The sequence below is a fragment of the Coenobita brevimanus genome, chromosome 8 (genome assembly GCF_032717465.1).
Source record: "Coenobita brevimanus isolate Jiangsu-jjx chromosome 8, ASM3271746v2, whole genome shotgun sequence".
NCBI classification, from domain to species: domain Eukaryota; kingdom Metazoa; phylum Arthropoda; class Malacostraca; order Decapoda; family Coenobitidae; genus Coenobita; species Coenobita brevimanus.
The window spans coordinates 33184259-33203951 of NC_136961.1; the positions used below are offsets into that span (position 1 = coordinate 33184259).

Sequence of the window (19693 nt, forward strand, 5' to 3'; positions counted from 1 at the left end):
TCCCTCTACACCATCAGAGCTGCTGCCAAGCCCTGCCACACTGCAGTTGCCAAATAACACATCTCAACTTTGTAGCCCAGTTATGATGGATTCATACCCGTCTACCTCCCATGGTGCTGGTGACTTATCACCACTTCACACCCACCCAAGAGGCGTAATTTACAAAAAGACGAGAGTGATGAAGGGTTCAAGCTCAAAAGCACTGGATCTGATGACAAAAAATCAACTAAATATTAAAAAAACAAAGCCTGAGAACAATGACTCTTGGAAGGTAATTGGGTTTATATGAATTAGCGTGAAGGGGGTTAACCTAAAACAAATATTGTAATCTTATTTCTCTTTCCTGATATTACTGATGATACAGTAATCTCTTGATGCTCATGGACTTGAAGCTCACAGTTTTGATTACTCGCGGATTTTTCACTCTGGTGATAAATAATAATGAATAGTACAGTAAAATGAAAAAATGCATAGTTTGAATGGCCAGTGCATATGAACATCACACATCAATCATAACTCATCATACTTCACTACATTTTCAGTAGTCTTCCTACAGAAAGGTGAATCGAGGAGACTGTATTGTACATTCATGAGAATTGATGAGAATGTCCTGTACTGAATGGTATTTTGAAAACCATTTATTGTACAGTTTATTGTATTCTGCATTAGGTTCATTCATAATAATTTATCATTGTCATTAAAGGATTAGAAACCATTTTCTTTATCGTATAGGCATAATTTCAGTATGGGAGGAGTACCAATTTGATACTCGCGGATTTGCCATTCTCGCGGGGGTGTCCATTCCCTACCCCTGTGAGCAGTAAGGGTTAATTGTACTTTTTTTTTTTTTTACTTTGTGTAATTATGTTAGTTTTAATATTGCTTTTGTAATTCTTTATTGTATATTTAAGTGGATACTCACTGTTCGAACCTGCTGTGGAACATGGATTATATGTACTTTAGTTTTATATGGATTACTGAGGGTTTTTAAAGGTAGAGTTGCTAGGAAAAAGGTGTTTTAAATGTTCTCCAGCTTGTGGTCTTTCAAATACCTTATACTTAATTATAATTTACAAACCTACCTTATTGAAACGTTCCAGTACTTAAGAGATTTAGTAATCATGGTCAGCCTCCTATGGAAAACTCAGTAAATTAAAGGTTTACATGCAAAACTAACCTTAACAATAAATGGTGTTGTAGTGCCACACATTTGATATTCATGTATGTGTTTAGTAGTATTGTAATTTTAAGTTAGATAGGGTGTAACCTGAATATTAGTTTATAAGTTCCTACCCTAAGTAGTAATTCATATGTTAATGATTAATGTAGGGTTAACTTTATTTTTTATATGTATGTATCTCTGTATCTATGCAGTGGGTGATGTAATTGTGGATGTTGAGCTATGGGAATTCCTCAGTCAAGTCGAGTAATGAAAGACAGATGCGCCCAGCTTGTCCCCTTCCTTTGTGCGTCGTTGTTGGGCACCGAGTTTAAACCTTAAACTGAATAATGATGAGTATACAATTCTTTCCGTAACCTAGTTGTGAAATGTTTGCTAATGAAGCTGCTAGAACCCAAATATGTAAGATTAGCAGTCCAAAAGGCCTAAATAATGTCATTTGTGAGGATTTAAAGTCCCGTTTATCTTGGCCGTCACTAGATGGCATGAGCTGCTCTCAGATTCAAATTGAGATAGTGATAGAATCAGTATCTAAATTAAGTAAGGAATAAATCCCAAATTTTCCCCAATTCAATCAAAAGTCCTGGCATCATGGGTACACTGCTAAATAAATTGTAAAATTTCAAAAACACCACTTCATTTGATTTAGCAGTGGCGTCGCTACGCTGCCCAACGTACTCACTCGAGCTCCAGACGTCGTATCTAATGGACGTTTGTTCAGGTGAGCCGTCCATATTTCTTCTTCCTCCCCCCTCTTTTTCTTTGTTTAATCCTTATTTGTTATGGACTATATGAAGTAATATTGTTGAAAGTTTAACGTAGTGAATCGAGCCCCAGACGTCGTATCTAATGGACATTTGTTCAGTCCCCCAGACACCGGCGACGTCAGTGTGAGCACGACGTTTTTCCCATAGTATTGTCCAAGGACTTGAGCATACACACATTACACTATCCATGAATTATTACTATATAAACCAAATGTATTAGTATTATTGATCTATCAAGTGAATTTTATTTTGTAAATAAGAAATAGAAATTTGAAAGTGATGTAATCTGGTAACGGAAGAATGAAATTCAAAACCATTAACCGTTTTCTTTCTTGTAACTAAGGTTAGGAAGTTAGGAGCGTGGAAGGGAACTTAGTGACTGTGAGCAATGATGTAATTTTGAAATGAACCTCGAGGCTAAACAAGCCCGAGTGATTATGTAGTCTTGGTGATTGTACAATGTTTCAATAGTACCTCGAGGCTAAACAAGCCCGAGTGATTACGTATTCTTAGTGATTATGTTTCTTTTCTGAATTATTCCTCGAGGCTAGACAAGCCCGAATGATTATATATTACTAGTGACTACATAGCAATGATGATTATGAACTGTAAATAGTACTGAATTGATATTGGATTCTAGAAAATTACATGATGAGAATATATTATATGGATGAAAATGAACACAAGTAATCATTCTTATTGGTTCGAGGCTATGTCAGCCCGAACAGGTAACCCATGCTCGTAAAAAGGTCCCTGGCTTGAGGCTATTGTTGAGCCCAAGAGTAACTGCCAAAAAGAAAGTAAAGTACAATAACCTCATAAATCGTTGGTATGTATCAAATTGTTTCGTCTGGTAATAATGTTAGAGGAATGATCATCCAAAACCTTGGTAACATGTACAATCTTCTCTCATACTAAAAAGGGTCATGTAATAAAAAAATGTTTTGTGGAATCTAGCATCAAGTTATTAAAGTAGAGTAGAGTACATATCATTTTCTTTTCTTTATTGGTGTACCTAATCAAGGAAATTATGTCCTCAAGCCAAATTCACTCCCCTTCCAATTCAAGATTCCTTCGCTGAGGGAACGACGACCACCCGTGGTACTGACTAAATCTAAGCTCGGCCAAAAACTACAAACGCTACCACAATTCTTTCTTTTCTTAAATATTTACCTTCTACTATACTAAGTCGAGTACCACTTATATTATCCATGGATGAGTTGATCAGTACCAACAACAGGTAAGAATATAAATATCGGGCATTACACTGGATGAAGAATAACGGTGGGGATGGTAAATTCTTACCGTTACACTGGTGAATACCGGTGGGATAACATTTCCAGCTTTACACTGGTGGCAATAGCGGTGGGATACTCATCGTTCCCAAATTAGTGGCGTTGGTGAGAAAGTGAAGGGAAGTGAAGCGCAAAAAGAAGTGAGAATGTTAAGGGTAGCATTGGTTGGTCATTCCCAAATACCTCCGCAACTATATGTGCAGGACGTAGAAATCAGAATTTTTCGGGCAAGCGGAGGCAAGGTTAAAAATTTCTTTCAGGACTCTTGGTTAAATTCAGTATTGGAGTGGGAATGTGATCTTATATTTTTATGGATTGGAAGTAATGATATTGATGAAAATACCACCCCCCAAGAGATTTTCCATAGAATAAAGAATGTTACCAGGGAGCTGGAGGAACAATGCCATGCCACGGTGATTGTTTGTCAGGTAGAACCAAGAGTGTACCAGGGAGCAAGTGCTCCTATCTCATCTGAGGATTATAACACAGTAAGGAACTCGATCAATAAGAAAATTCGTCGAAAATTACCGAATAAGAACCTGCAATTTAACAAGGCTTACTATAGTTATAACCTGGCAGACGGAGTACACTGGAGTGGTGAAGTGAGAGAACAAGTAGATGCCAAATTTGTCAGAATTATCGAGTTCTACAGAGATGATGGAAGTAATTAGACCTATTTAAAGTAAAGAGAGACTATTTCAAAATTTAATTTCCTCTTTTTGTGAGTAAGAATAGTACATTAGGGTCACCAGGTCTCTGTATGGACAGTTGTTTGCTCAGTCACAGCCGGAAGCTGATCATCCGTCACAAGTAGGGAGAGATCATGTAACCATTCAATTGGAGGAGGCTGAGGAACAGTTCGGTGCTACTAACAGAATGCTGCTTTCACACTCGACCCCTTGTTCACACATTATGAGTTCACATCACTTCCTCACAAAACCGCACGACATCCCAATTTTGGAATTAAATCAGCTGCGGGGGATAGAAGCTACATCTCGCCTCGAAATGTTTTGTGAGGCGGTGGAACAAACTCATACCAGCAACGCAACCAGAATCCAGGTTGCCAAGAGTCGAATGGGTTCTGAATTGGCCACTTTTATTCATAATTATCAAAAGAAACATTTTGCACTGTCATGGCCCGAGCTTAAAAAATTCTTGAATGTGGAGTTTGCCATCGAGCTGAGTGTAGATCGAGCTTGGCAAGAGTTAGAGAACATGACCTATGACTGGGAGGAATCACCCCAGGCGTTTGTACATAGGTTCATGTGTAAGCATGCGGCTCTCGAAACAAAGTTCCCAAAAGAAAAGTTTCCCTCGCGAGATAAACGGATCAAGAAGAAACTGTGGTATGGTCTTCCGCTCGAGTCTAGGGAAAAATTGGAAGGTTACCTTGATGACGGATATCCACTCCGTAAATTCATTGACAGGATCGAAAATGAAAGGCAGCTTCTAAAAGAGAGGTATACCACCAGAGTTAATGCAATGCCGGAGAGAGACAATAAAAATGAAGATCCCTCAGTTACCAATGTAGTTGATAATCCACCAAGACCATCCCATGATAATTGTCAACCCGAGTCAGACAAGGAAGTGACTGAATTGAAAGCTCAATTAAGAGATTTGAAAACAAATTTAGAGCAACTCAATCAAAAACAATCTACTCCTGTAACACTGAGGCGAAAATACTGTAGTCATTGTCTGAAGAGTTCACACATGTTACAAGAATGTTGGGCCAAACCACCACCAGGCCACTGTTTTGATTGCCGTAGGTTGAGATGTCGTAGAGGCAGTAATGATTGCCCAGGGCACGTAAACCGCAGCGCAGCGACGCGGAGCAATAACAGATTTCACCCACCCAGTCCAAATGCGAGGCAGACCGCCACTCAAACAAAGTTCCCCCATCAGGCTATTTGACTAACCACAGGTATAACATCGCCCACAATAAGTGTCAGCATGAATAATAAAATAGTGGAAACTGTTGTTGACACAGGGAGTGGATATACCTTACTTAAAGAGGCCACCGCGAAGCGGTTAGGAACAGAAATAAACACGAGGAGAAATCCACCGAGATTACAGGGAGTCACAGGAGCACCACTCCATATCCTGGATATGGTCAAAGTAGATATCAGAGTGGGAGATGAGAAAGTTCATCAACAGTGGTGTCCAGTCGTTCCGAACGCCTACTTGACTACTGAAATGTTGTTGGGATGTGATGTCCTCAGACAATCTCCGTTGATCTGGAATGGCGCACAACGAGCGCTAATGTGGGGAGGAGCCCCGTACGTCGTGAACTATGTTCCGTGGCGAAAAGGAAAAGTTGAGCGAGTCCAGGCCACCCCTATCAGAGCTGTCAGGAACCCTCAACAGTTGAAGCAAATTAATCTCGTAACATTAGAGAGACTCACCCCATATCAAACCAAATTCATTGCCGTGCCAGTGAGTGAGGAGCCTAAAACCACTTTACTGTTTTACCCACAAGCACGTTTCAGTCACAATAGTCACCCTTACTTATTACAGGTGAATTCAGAGGGCCTAGTCTATTTGCCCCTTAATAATAGAGCCAAACAAGACAAACTGTTTCGGATAGGTACCATTCTAGGCTCATATGAAATCATTGACGACCCTCCTGTAAGTACAGTCAACTCAGTTACCAAAATTCATAATGACCTGATCCCTACCAGTGATCGAACTGATGAAAGCGGAACTCGTGTTCAACGACTCCGAAAGCTAATTGACGAACAGACATGGCCACACTTAGATTCAGCCCAACAAGAAGAATTAGCTAACGTAATTCTGCAACACGATCCCCTCTTCATTTTGGAAAAAGGAGAACTAGGAACCATCAGCGGTCCCCCTGTTCACATTAAAGTAGCAGATCCACAGCCCAGCCGTGGACCAATCTATCGATACCCTGAACAGGCTAAACAGGTGATCGCTGAAATGTTGCAAGACATGGAAGAGAGAGAAATTATTGAAAGATCAACAGCTGCCTGGTTATCTCCTATTGTATTGGTTAACAAGCCGGACGGCAGCAAACGCATGTGTTTAGATTATCGCCACGTGAATCAACATCTATCCACGGATATCTATCCACTGCCCAGACTGGAAGAGTTAGTCAAGCAGGCCGCAGGTCATAATTACTATGTGACTCTTGATATGCGTGAGGCATATTTTCAAATCATGTTGGACGAGGAAAGTCGTGATTTAACCACATTCAGTGATGGAGTCACACTTTACAGATTTAGGCGCTTACCATTCGGACTAAAATGTTCAGCAGCCATATTTTCCCGACGAATGCAGGACATTCTTACTCCATTGTTGAAGCAAGGCTGGGTAAAGAATTATTTAGACAATTTGATAATTTGGGCTGATGACTTCCCCATGTTGTTGAGTCGCTTACAGCAATTATTCGCTTTACTCTCACAGAATGGGGCCAAGTTAAATTTAAGCAAATGTACCTTTGGGTTAAAAGAAGTAACCTTTCTTGGCCATAAAATCTCAGCGACCGGAAGTACGCCGGATCCAAAGAAAAAGAGGCTATCAACAAAATGAAAAGACCCACCAAAGTAAAAGAAGTCCGGAGATTCCTTGGAATGTGCGGATTCTACCGAAAACATGTACCTTCGTTCACAAAAATAGCAGCTCCCCTAACTAACTTAACCAGATCCAGAGTAGCATTCGAATGGTCAGATGAGTGTCAATCCGCTTTCGATCAATTGAAGACGAGCTTAGTGAATGCGCCAGTATTGGTAAGAGCCAGCGTGACTCGACCATTCATTGTAACCACCGATGCGAGCAACACCCATGTTGGTGGCGTATTAAGTCAGATCCAACCAGACAACTCCAACTTGCCAATTGGTTACTTTTCCAAAAAGCTCAACCCTTGCGAGAGAAAATATTCCGCAACAGACAAAGAAGCATTGGCAGTTGTTCTCACATGCCGCAACTTTCACCATTACTTGTGGGGTTCCCACTTTACTATCTTGACAGACCATCAACCGCCTACTAGCATTTTTAAGCGAAAAACCAAATCCCCACGTATGAACAGATGGATTCTCGAGATGCGTGAGTACGACTACAACGTGCAGTACTTCAAGGGTAAATATAATGTAGTCGCTGATCAACTTTCTAGACCTGTCAGAGTGATATTCCACCAGTCAGAAACCAACTGGCTTGGATTTAGTTGAGAAGAGATGAGAGATAAGCAACGAGAAGAACCCATGTGGGATGAATTAGTTAAGTACTTTTGTAGTGAGAAGCTCCCTGCTAAAAGACTACCGAAAGCTATGTTGAGCCAGTTCGCATTGATTGACGAACTATTATATTTTGCCCGTGAAACAAGTGATGGTAGCATCCAATATTGTTTGGTGATTCCTAAGTCAATCAGTAGAGAAGCTATCAAACACGCGCATGAAACCTCAGGACATCTAGGTCAGAAAAAAATCTATTAAGAAAGCCGAAGAACTATTCTATTGGCCAAATCTAAAGGTAGATGTATGTAAGTATGTGAAACAGTGTCCCACTTGTCAGAGATTCAAAGGTGAAACTGGGTTGCAGCAACCTTGGAAAGGTTTCCCGCCTATAAGTAAACCATTGGAACGTATCGGGATTGACTTGACTGATATGGTTGCTGGATCTCAGGGTTACCGATAAGTCCTTACTGAGATAGATCATTATAGTAGGTTTGTAAAATATTATCCCCTCAGGGATAAACATACACAACACATCATACACTGTCTTGGGCAATACTTTACCGACTTTGGGACGCCACAAGGTATCGTGCTGGACAACGGTGGAGAGTTCACGAGTGGAGAGTTCAAGAAGTTCTGCCGGAGGAACCAGGTGGACTTGTTCTACGTCACCCCTTATCATCCCCAGGGAAATTCCACCACTGAAAGGATGCATCGGACTATGAAAAGCATCCTAGCATCTCTCTGCAATGGACACCCATTGCGTTGGCCTCAGCTGCTTCAATCGTGTCAAACCGTCATAAATCAAGCGGTGCACTCGAGCACGGGACAACAACCTTATTATGCCTTCTTCTCACGCCATCCCCCTCGCCTCATTGGTACCTTACTGCCTTCTGTGGATGCAGAGGAGGACGACCTGACGATAGCACACACACTCATAAAGGATACAAACCAACGGATGACTAGGCGATACCGGGAGGTGGCCAACAGGCGGAGGAGAGCCCAGAAGGTTGAAGTCAATAGCTTGGTGTAGGCGAAAAAAGAGACCATACAGCCGGGTACCTGTAGAAAACTGAATGCCAAATAGGACGGCCTGTATAAAGTGATTGAAGTGCTGCTAGATGGAAGTGTTTATATCGTTGAAAATGTATTTAGTGGAAAAAAAATAGAAAGGGCTGCTGAAAAGGTGAAACCATATTACGGTACTGAGGAATGGCTCTTAGAACCGTTGCAACAGGAGCTCGCCCCGGAGCCCGAGGATGAGCGATTACCACCGCGAGTGAGGAATGCTCCTCGGAGACTCATAGAGGAGTGTTAGAAAAGTAGATAAGTGCGTGTGACGAATGTTGTGAAACATAACTGCTTAAAGTTATGTTCTGGGTGGACTCATCCCCGAGGAGAGGGTGTAAAAAGGATAAGAGAGAAGAGTTCCTGTTGGAACCGGGAAGTGTCTTACTTCGAGGGGAGTATATAATCCCCTCACCTTAGAGTTAGCACGGTTTGTGAGGTAGTGGAGTCTTCAGGACAGAATGAGCGCTCACCTCTTGCAGGCGGAAAGCTGGAAACGAAAGGACAGAGTGAATGTGATTGCAAATGGAAGAGTGTAAGGAAGCGCCTCTCGTGGTGATCTCAATCTCGAGAGACCCTGTCGAGCTCAGGTGAGCGACAAGCTATCCTCCAAAACCTGAGGCTGACTGGGGCATAAATTCCCTCATAACATCTTGAGCAAGGAGTGATCATACCTCCTAATGTAGTGAGTAAGCGACCTTCCGAGGTATGCATCAGGTGTTTAATGTGGACCGACAGGTGCCACCGATTGTGGGGAAAAGTATTCCAATTCAAAGTGTTCATAGCAGTTACAAGAGTAACAACATTCCATCCATGCACATGTCATAGAAAACTGACTTGAGTAAAATTTGTTTTCCGAACGTGGGAGCCATGTAGTGCCATACATTTGATATTCATGTATGTGTTCAGTAGTATTGTAATTTTAAGTTAGATAGGGTGTAACCTGAATATTAGTTTATAAGTTCCTACCCTAAGTAGTAATTCATATGTTAATGATTAATGTAGGGTTAACTTTATTTTTTATATGTATGTATCTCTGTATCTATGCAGTGGGTGATGTAATTGTGGATGTTGAGCTATGGGAATTCCTCAGTCAAGTCGAGTAATGAAAGACAGATGCGCCCAGCTTGTCCCCTTCCTTTGTGCGTCGTTGTTGGGCGCCGAGTTTAAACCTTAAACTGAATAATGATGAATATACAATTCTTTCCGTAACCTAGTTGTGAAATGTTTGCTAATGAAGCTGCTAGAACCCAAATATGTAAGATTAGCAGTCCAAAAGGCCTAAATAATGTCATTTGTGAGGATTTAAAGTCCCGTTTATCTTGGCCGTCACTAGATGGCATGAGCTGCTCTCAGATTCAAATTGAGATAGTGATAGAATCAGTATCTAAATTAAGTAAGGAATAAATCCCAAATTTTCCCCAATTCAATCAAAAGTCCTGGCGTCATGGGTACACTGCTAAATAAATTGTAAAGAGAATTGAAACCCACCATATTTCAAAAACACCACTTCATTTGATTTAGCAGTGGCGTCGCTACGCTGCCCAACGTACTCACTCGAGCCCCAGACGTCGTATCTAATGGACGTTTGTTCAGGTGAGCCGTCCACATTTCTTCTTCCTCCCCCCTCTTTTTCTTTGTTTAATCCTTATTTGTTATGGACTATATGAAGTAATATTGTTGAAAGTTTAACGTAGTGAATCGAGCCCCAGACGTCGTATCTAATGGACGTTTGTTTAGTCCCCAGACACCGGCGACGTCAGTGTGAGCACGACGTTTTTCCCACAGTATTGTCCAAGGACTTGAGCATACACACATTACACTATCCATGAATTATTACTATATAAACCAAATGTATTAGTATTATTGATCTATCAAGTGAATTTTATTTTGTAAATAAGAAATAGAAATTTGAAAGTGATGTAATCTGGTAATGGAAGAGCGAAATTCAAAACCATTAACCGTTTTCTTTCTTGTAACTAAGGTTAGGAAGTTAGGAGCGTGGAAGGGAATTTAGTGACTGTGAGCAATGATGTAATTTTGAAATGAACCTCGAGGCTAAACAAGCCCGAGTGATTATGTAGTCTTGGTGATTGTACAATGTTTCAATAGTACCTCAAGGCTAAACAAGCCCGAGTGATTACGTATTCTTAGTGATTATGTTTCTTTTCTGAATTATTCCTCGAGGCTAGACAAGCCCGAATGATTATATATTACTAGTGACTACATAGCAATGATGATTATGAACTGTAAATAGTACTGAATTGATATTGGATTCTAGAAAATTACATGATGAGAATATATTATATGGATGAAAATGAACACAAGTAATCATTCTTATTGGTTCGAGGCTATGTCAGCCCGAACAGGTAACCCATGCTCGTAAAAAGGTCCCTGGCTTGAGGCTATTGTTGAGCCCAAGAGTAACTGCCAAAAAGAAAGTAAAGTATAACAACCTCATAAATCGTTGGTATGTATCAAATTGTTTCGTCTGGTAATAATGTTAGAGGAATGATCATCCAAAACCTTGGTAACATGTACAATCTTCTCTCATACTAAAAAGGGTCATGTAATAAAAAAATGTTTTGTGGAAACTAGCATCAAGTTATTAAAGTAGAGTATAGAGTACATATCATTTTCTTTTCTTTATTGGTGTACCTAATCAAGGAAATTATGTCCTCAAGCCAAATTCACTCCCCTTCCAATTCAAGATTCCTTCGCTGAGGGAACGACGACCACCCGTGGTACTGACTAAATCTAAGCTCGGCCAAAAACTACAAACGCTACCACAATTCTTTCTTTTCTTAAATATTTACCTTCTACTATACTAAGTCGAGTACCACTTATATTATCCATGGATGAGTTGATCAGTACCAACAACAGGTAAGAATATAAATATCGGGCATTACACTGGATGAAGAATAACGGTGGGGATAGTAAATTCTTACCGTTACACTGGTGAATACCGGTGGGATAACATTTCCAGCTTTACACTGGTGGCAATAGCGATGGGATACTCATCGTTCCCAAATTAGTGGCGTTGGTGGGAAAGTGAAGGGAAGTGAAGCGCAAAAAGAAGTGAGAATGTTAAGGGTAGCATTGGTTGGTCATTCCCAAATACCTCCGCAACTCGATGTGCAGGACGTAGAAATCAGAATTTTTCGGGCAAGCGGAGGCAAGGTTAAAAATTTCTTTCAGGACTCTCGGTTAAATTCAGTATTGGAGTGGGAATGTGATCTTATATTTTTATGGATTGGAAGTAATGATATTGATGAAAATACCATCCCCCAAGAGATTTTCCATAGAATAAAGAATGTTACCAGGGAGCTGGAGGAACAATGTCATGCCACGGTGATTGTTTGTCAGGTAGAACCAAGAGTGTACCAGGGAGCAAGTGCTCCTATCTCATCTGAGGATTATAACACAGTAAGGAACTCGATCAATAAGAAAATTCGTCGAAAATTACCCCCTTACTTAACAGTTGCCACCGTGTAAGCAGGGTCATATCGACTACAGGCAGGGTTGGCAAAAAAACTTTTTTTTTTTTTTTTTTTTAAGCCCAACCCACCTTTTTTTTTTTTTTTTTTTTCACAAAATACCCCCCAAAAAATTGGCAGTTTTTTTTTTTTTTTTCAAAGTTTACCTTAAATTTAAGTAAAATAATGTTTCTGCCATACATAATTATGAATAGCCCAATAAAATCTTATTTTTCACATAGTTAGTTGAATGAGGGAAATGAACATAATCATGTTTTGACCTCTTTGGCTGTTATCCTTGGGCTGCCTACCACACAGCAAAACATGCTTACAGTACATAAGAGACTTGAGGGCACTGCACAACTCATGAGCTGGCAAAGATCAGTCCACACTACACAATAGTAGGAGTCATTTGCCTTGCTACTCTCCTTTCTTTGGTAATTATATACTTGCATTTCTCATTCTTCTAAATAATTAGTATTGAAAATTCTGTTGCATAAGTGATTTCACACATTATCTTAACAGTAATAACACCTTTTGGTAACCAAATATCTAAGCCTATAAAATACATCTATTTTAACTCGCGGCGTCCCGTCAACGTTCTTTAACGTCCACACGTTTTGTCACTGCAAATCTTGTCGACATACATAAACGCGAATCAATTGCAAGGTCCCTAATTTGCACAATTTTCAATTTTTGCGAGTGATTTTTGGTACGTATACACTTGACACCTTCCTCTATAAGACGCCAGGCAGGGACAAAGCCTTACGCAGCATGACCTCCTCCCCCCTCCTGCACGCCATTGTCTCAGCAATTCACCTGTTATCAGTGACCTGGCAAGTAAAGCCATGTCATGCCACAGTACGAAATTCAGGGCCAGAGTGATTCCCTAGTCAATGACAATGTGGAGGACAAACTTTACATAGCATTAGAGGAAGAAACAGTCAGAAATGATGATCAGGTAATGTGGCTAAAAAAGTTCAGGTATGGTGATGAGTTAGTGAGTGAAACAATGCTTATAATGCCTATGTTACTGCTTGAAAACCAATATACTCTCGTACTACATATAAATTCGTACCAAGTAAATAAATAAATACCGTTTATGAGTGGTGTGAAATAGATATCCTCCCATAGAACTCGTTTTCTTTGGTGCCAGCCTGTTAGAAAACCCAGTAAGGTAAGGAGGTACTCCTACCTGTATCGAGTATTTTAAACCTCAAGTGAGCGATTTCTCTATGAATTTTCGATGTTTCTCACTAAAAGCGGAGGTTTGAGGCAAAAAAAAAAAAAAATCCAAAAATGATCGGGATTGGGGGGGGAGTCCATCCATCCATCCATCCATTGCCAGATGCCATGTATCCCAGAAGCGGGGTGGCCAAGGCTTAGAGTTAATTGTTTTACAGGGAGGGGCACTAATCCTCCACCAACCCCACTTAATACGTAGGGAGCAACAATGGTGGAAAAGTGGTCGGGATGGGGCGGGTTAAACAGAAAACAATGGTTATAAAACATTTCTATAGAATTATTGATATTTGGTAATGATATGAGACAACATATAAGTTAACTCCATTAATGATTAATGTTATATATGTAAAAAATTTACGCCACTCCTTAATAAAACTAAAATCCATATCTATCAAATACAGTTTTACTCTTAAAACTTTCAAAATTAGAGACAGGTAATGCTGACTGTAAAGTTTGTATTCACCAGATGAAAACCAAGGAAATTTACCTTGAGTTCAAGCTACATAGTGTTAGGATTTTTTAACCCAATCATAAGCATAGGTGTCATGTTTACACTCCTTTTATAGAAAAGTGTGACCAGGGTATTAATAACAATGAAGAAACTGAGTGCAAAATTTTTTGCTTATTTCACAGATCAGAAATACGCCTCACACAGCTGGTTGTGGTCGAAAAAAGGCAAATGAATGGAGTGAAATAACAAAAGAGGAAGGGAATAATAAAGTGATTTGTAAACACTGCAGTACTGAAATTAGTGCCAAAATTGAGAGACTTAAAATAAATGATCATGCTAAATTTAAACCAGCTTGTTTACATACTCACACACACACACACACACACACACCAGTGAAGCTGTGTTCACCAGCTAGTGGCGAGAGGTGCATGATAAATGGATCCCTCTGTATTCTTGTCATATTTCTTCTTACCAGTGCGAGAGAAGTCAGCTCCCATCATATTCCTAAAGTGGGTGTCGACGTCAAAGAGAATATGAGTGCCGGACCTGACCAACGTGTTCATGCTGGCTGGCATATCACCGAAGGCGTTGTATACCACACGCTCGGTGTCCAGCAGGTCGCCCAGCTCTCGGAACACACCAGACTTCACAGTCTGAAAATGCATATAGAATCTGGGGAAACTGGTTCTTCAATTTTTGTATAAATTATGTAAATACATTATATTATCTTGCTTAAGTTATTCTAATTAGGGACGACAGCTGACGTATATGGAAATGTTCCTGACTCGTCTGGTTCCCTTTCATATATTGATGTCCCCTATATTAGGTTGTGCCTCGACTGACAGTCATCAGGTGATGAGTGCAGGTATGTCATGTAGAAAGGCATTACATATCTGCAGTCGATGGTGTTCTCTTGGTCGAGGCTTTTTGAACATTAGTGTAGGCCTAGTTATTTGTCTCTTAGGATTTAGTATAGGTTAGCGATTTGTCTGTTAGGTGATTAGTTTTAGGGTATTTAGATTAGGTATTTTGTTTATAAGTAATATAAGGTTAAAAATATAAAAAATAAATAAAAATAATAAAAATAAAACTACAAAAAAATAATAAAATAAAAATTATTATATATATATGTACGTGTGCATGAAAGTGTGTATGTTCATATGCATGGATGTGTGTATGTATGTATGTATGTATATATATATGTTTGTATATATATGTATATATGTGTCAATATATATACATATATATATATTTGCCTTAATGACAAGAGGCTTCGGCCTCAATGGTCGATAGGAAAAAAAAAAAAAAAAAAAAAAAAATGCTTGCCAAAGATTTCGCCTGTCATGCTTCTCATTTTTTACTACTAATGAATACTAAGAGAGGTTTGTTATTATTCCCTACTGATATATGATTTTCTTTATGATGAGTCATGGAGGAAAGTGACGGACAAGTAAGCGCAATGCAGTAACAATCAAACTGTCGGCCCTGAGTGTGTGCTAGTGTACCATAGTTTCTGTTCACCTCAAGAATGTTCTCTCTGACTGACCAGACGACGTAGACAGGATATGGCACCGAGCGAGACTTGTTACCAGTAGTGGGAGATTTTAATAAAATACACAAGGAATACGTTGTGATGACACAGTTATTCCTGCAGTCCAGAGAAGCCAAGAACCACCAAAAACAATTCCTTGTTCAGTGTGAAACCTTGGTTATCACCTGCCTTTACAAGGCAAAGCGATAATGTTTTTGCCCACGTCTGTGTGTGTGTGTGTGTGTGTGTGTGTGTGTGTGTCCCATTATATCTTATGAACGGCTTGAGCTATCAACATGAAATCTTCAGGGTATCAAGGTATGGCCAAAGTCTTGGACGAGTTGGAAATGGGCACTCGGTGTCAATGTACTGCCAAATGTCAACTAGTTTCTATCGCTTGCCTTTAGCACCATTATATCTCACGAACGGCTTGAGTTATCAACATGAAATGGCCAAAATCTTGGATCTGGCTAACAGCACATTCTGGCGGGCGATTAGCATTCAGCTCCCAAATGCGTTTCTTCATCACAACTGTCATTCAGCCAGTGGCAGTAATAGAGTGAAAATGTCTCTCGAGTCTAAGTCCAGGATATCACGTTTTACTTTCCATGTTTTTTGACAGAACTCCACTTCCTGCACTCAATAAAGAGCTCACAGCAATGAAATAACCCAATTTAACCCGAGAATGCCACTTTTGTTCTTGCTGCTACATGACTGTATTAACTTGCGAAGTCTTTCCTGCAGCTAGAAAGTTATAATATTGCACCTAATGACTCCAGTTCAAAGCCTCAATAACCTGGCCTTAATATCTGGAGAACGCAAGAGTAAAGCATATATTTCTTGAACTGAATGGATGAACATTATATATAGCTAATTTCATAATTTACCCGGAATTCGGCAGAATTCGGATATATATATATATATATATATATATATATATATATATATATATATATATATATATATATATATATATCAGGAGCAGCAGACGTTTGAGTATCCACTGCAGGACCGGCCTATCCCGGCCGAAGTGGGGAAGAAACAGCCTATGTATCTCTACCAAGTGGCTTGGGCTGTGTGGTAGAGATCATATGTAGGGTGAGAAGTGCTTGTAAGTGTAACTGTAATGTTGGAGTGGCTTTGGATGTGTGTGTAGTCCGTGAACCAAGTGTAATTGGCCTGCGCAAGCTGACTGCAAGCAAACTGTACTTTATAGTATATGACACTGGCTCAACCACAGCACCCTTTATGTCCGCCAGACATAAAGGGTGCTGTGGCCGGAAGAACACTCCGAAAGTTTATTACCCTGGCGAGGAGCGAACCGTGGTTCTCCCATGTACCAAATGCACACTCTACCACTGTACCACAGAGAATATTTGGGGAGGAGGGGGCGAGAGGGGCTGATTGCACTGAAAGGTGACAGTGTCCAGTAGCGAGTTATAGGCTATGTATTATTGTGGTATTGCATCAGGAAACAGATTTTGTATATTTCTTTCATTTGAGCAGATTATATAAGAGTACAATTGTTAAATACTGTATTTGTTTCTACAGTTCTAGCATTTTTTCCAGCTAATGGCATAAGATTTTATTCACTCAAGACTGAGTCAGTGTTAAACTCGTTACCATGAGTGTTTAAATAGATAACTTGAGTGTTCTATTGAGTCTAACACCGGCAGTATTATTGAGCGGTCACAGAACACTGAGTGTAGTAACTGCAGATCTTCTGCATTCTTCGCTGTGCTCACATAGGTTAATGGTGACCGCTGATACTAGTCTGCTATGGCAAAAAACCAGGGTAACAGATTTGGCACAGATTACTGTACAACAGGCCACAAAAAGTTTTTTGTAAAGCACTGGCCCACTAAAAGTTGTCATCAGCAAGCTTATAGTAATGTTGGAGCCGATTTTTTTCAGGTTTATAGCCTGGAACAAGTGCTCGTGGGCTCTTCAAACCCTCTCGCACTTGCTCCTGCGGAGGGCTCTCGCGCTGCACGCTCACTCTCTCGTGCTTTGCAATTGTTTCCTCGTGCTTCTCACTCATTTCCTCGCACTCGCGTTGCGATCATTTCAGGTAATCCGAGTCACGTTATGTGCTGTTCTAGTCTAACATTGTCATTATCAGCCATCAAGGCGACATCAAAGGGCCCATGATGGTCTATTTATGTGGTGTTCTAGTCTAACGTTGTCACTTGGATTTTTTGCAGCTAACCAATTGATCATTTTATTTGCAGCTTCGGGAATGGAACCCAAGTTGTCTGCACGCAAGTCCGAGATATGAACCACTCAGCCACGGCAACCGACCGGTCGCTGGCAGCGGCATTTTTTGGTTAAAATTTGATTGCTCATTAAATATAGTAAAAGTTTTTCAATCGTGATGGGACCAAGTTTTTTCACATCAGCGAAAGTTTGCAATTTTTTTTTGCCAATTTTGGTGTGATTTGAATGTGTAGTTTCAGCTGTCCAAAATGCACATACACACAGGCACACAGCTACTGCTATAGTATATTAGAAACTTGATCCCTATCATTTCAAGAAGCTTAGGTATATTGAACTGAAAAAAAATTTACTGTACAGGCAATGAGAAATGCAGACTGAAGATGACAATTCTGAGTAGGCCAGTTCCGTACATCAAAAACTGAGAATTCTAGTTGACTCTTGCATTAGTGAGTTAGATAGAAAGGATCAGGGTACTTAGCTAAACGGATGCTATGTGCCTGTCGCATGTATGGGGAAGGAATGTAAGAATAGCATTCACAAGAACACTTACCGGCAAGATGTGGTATGGGGAGAATCAATGCAATACTTAAAAAAATAATTTATGGTTATATTGCATATGCATTATTATCACTCATTGCTTCCAACCCCAATCTGAAATTTCTGAAAAAAAAACTATTTTAATAATAATTGTTTTTATTTTATTGTGGAAATTTGAAGAATATAACCTTTAAAGTTTACAGAAGTTTCACGTATGTTGTTGCAATTACCTGACCACTAATAAAAATTATTTATTTATATCTTTTGTGTGATACATGTATCTAAAAAGTCTGAAAAGTTTATTTTAATAATAAATATTTTTACTTTGTAGTGGGAAAACAATATTTTAACCCTAAATTTTTTATCGGCCCTCAAGCCGTAATGTCATAATTATCTGAAATTAGTGACTATGCAATAAAAAATGCATACAAAATAATGATTTTAAAATACTCATTGCAGGCTGAAGAAAAAAGCAACTCTCTCTCTCTCTCTCTCTCTCTCTCTCTCTGAGTCTGACCTGTGACCAATCAGTCAGTTCTCAGAACTTTTCGGGTTAAGACGTGCTTTTGTAGCTATTCCTTTGTCACCTTTATGTATGGCACCCGGCAAATTTTTCGCCTGCTATGTGAACGCTAAGGAGTTTATGAGTCTTCACAGTGAAAGAGAAATTGAGTATACATGTATATTTTGTGAGTTAGCGAGTTGGCTTGTTAAAAAATTACGAAAAATAGTGAGGCAAATAATATATTAAGTGACAGGATGAATGGTTGGGAAAATGAGGCTGGTATGGTGAATGCTAAGGCAGTGCATGTACACGAAGTGGAAACAGAAGTATTGGGTAAACAACTTACAAGCCAGGCTAGTTAAGGCTGAAATAAATGGCAGTGATTGCTTCCAGACAGTCAAGGGAGTGTGCAGGGCTAAGGTAAATGGTAATGAAAAGAGTGTATCTATTAGGAACAGGCTCCAGGTTCTTAAAGATGAGGTGAAGGATGGAGAGAAGTAGTTTTGCAATAAGGGTTCATTGAGGAAGAGTTTCTGTATTTGTGGGAGTAAGATACAGGATGTGACTGAGAGAGTTGGCGACTTAGCAACACAACAGAGGACTCGATCTTTGTTACTGTGGTAAGGACAAACAATGTAGCTTCAAGCAGGTCAGAGAAGTACTTAGGCAGTACAGGGACTTTATTAGGAAGTTCATGGACCGTCGTAGGAAGTTAATTGCCTGTAGTCTGTTACCAAGATTTGACGTTGGTATTATAATTCTAAACAGAATGAGAGATGTCTGTGTAGAGAGGAGTGCTTGATGTTTGTTGACGTTTGCAACAATTTTAGTTACCAGGTATGTTGGGAATTTCTATGGTAGAGGCAGCCTTCACCTCAATATGGTAGGAAAAGCTAAGTTAGGAAGGAGTCTAGATCACAGTTTTAGGTACGTTTAAGGTAGTAATTATTATGGAAAGAGGGAGAGTTAATGGCATAGCTATTAACAATGAAATCTCTGAGGCCAATGGATTGGTGGTAGGGTGAAAGAAGTTTGGTCAGACATCTCCTAAGGTGCAGGTAGACAATGACTAGATTTGTGCAGAGGTGGGAGAGTCACATCAGTGGTTCCTAGGAGTATCGGTAGATTGACTAGAGGCTTAACCCGCCACGTGCCGGCTATTTTTAGCCCTATGGGTCACCCCAGTGCCGGCCATTTTTTGACCTTTTTTTTTTTGCTAAAATGATAGGTTTTT

The 19693-nt window shown here is 39.9% G+C and overlaps 1 protein-coding gene across 1 annotated transcript in view; it reads right to left on the reverse strand.

The window, feature by feature from the left end:
- LOC145407405 (glutamate receptor ionotropic, delta-1-like) overlaps nt 1-19693 on the reverse strand; it is a 207470-nt gene that overhangs the window by 60902 nt on the left and 126875 nt on the right. The window contains exon 7 of the mRNA XM_080278339.1: nt 14142-14322. Coding sequence (XP_080134465.1) covers nt 14142-14322 — 181 coding nt within the window. The remainder of the gene's footprint in view (nt 1-14141; nt 14323-19693) is intronic.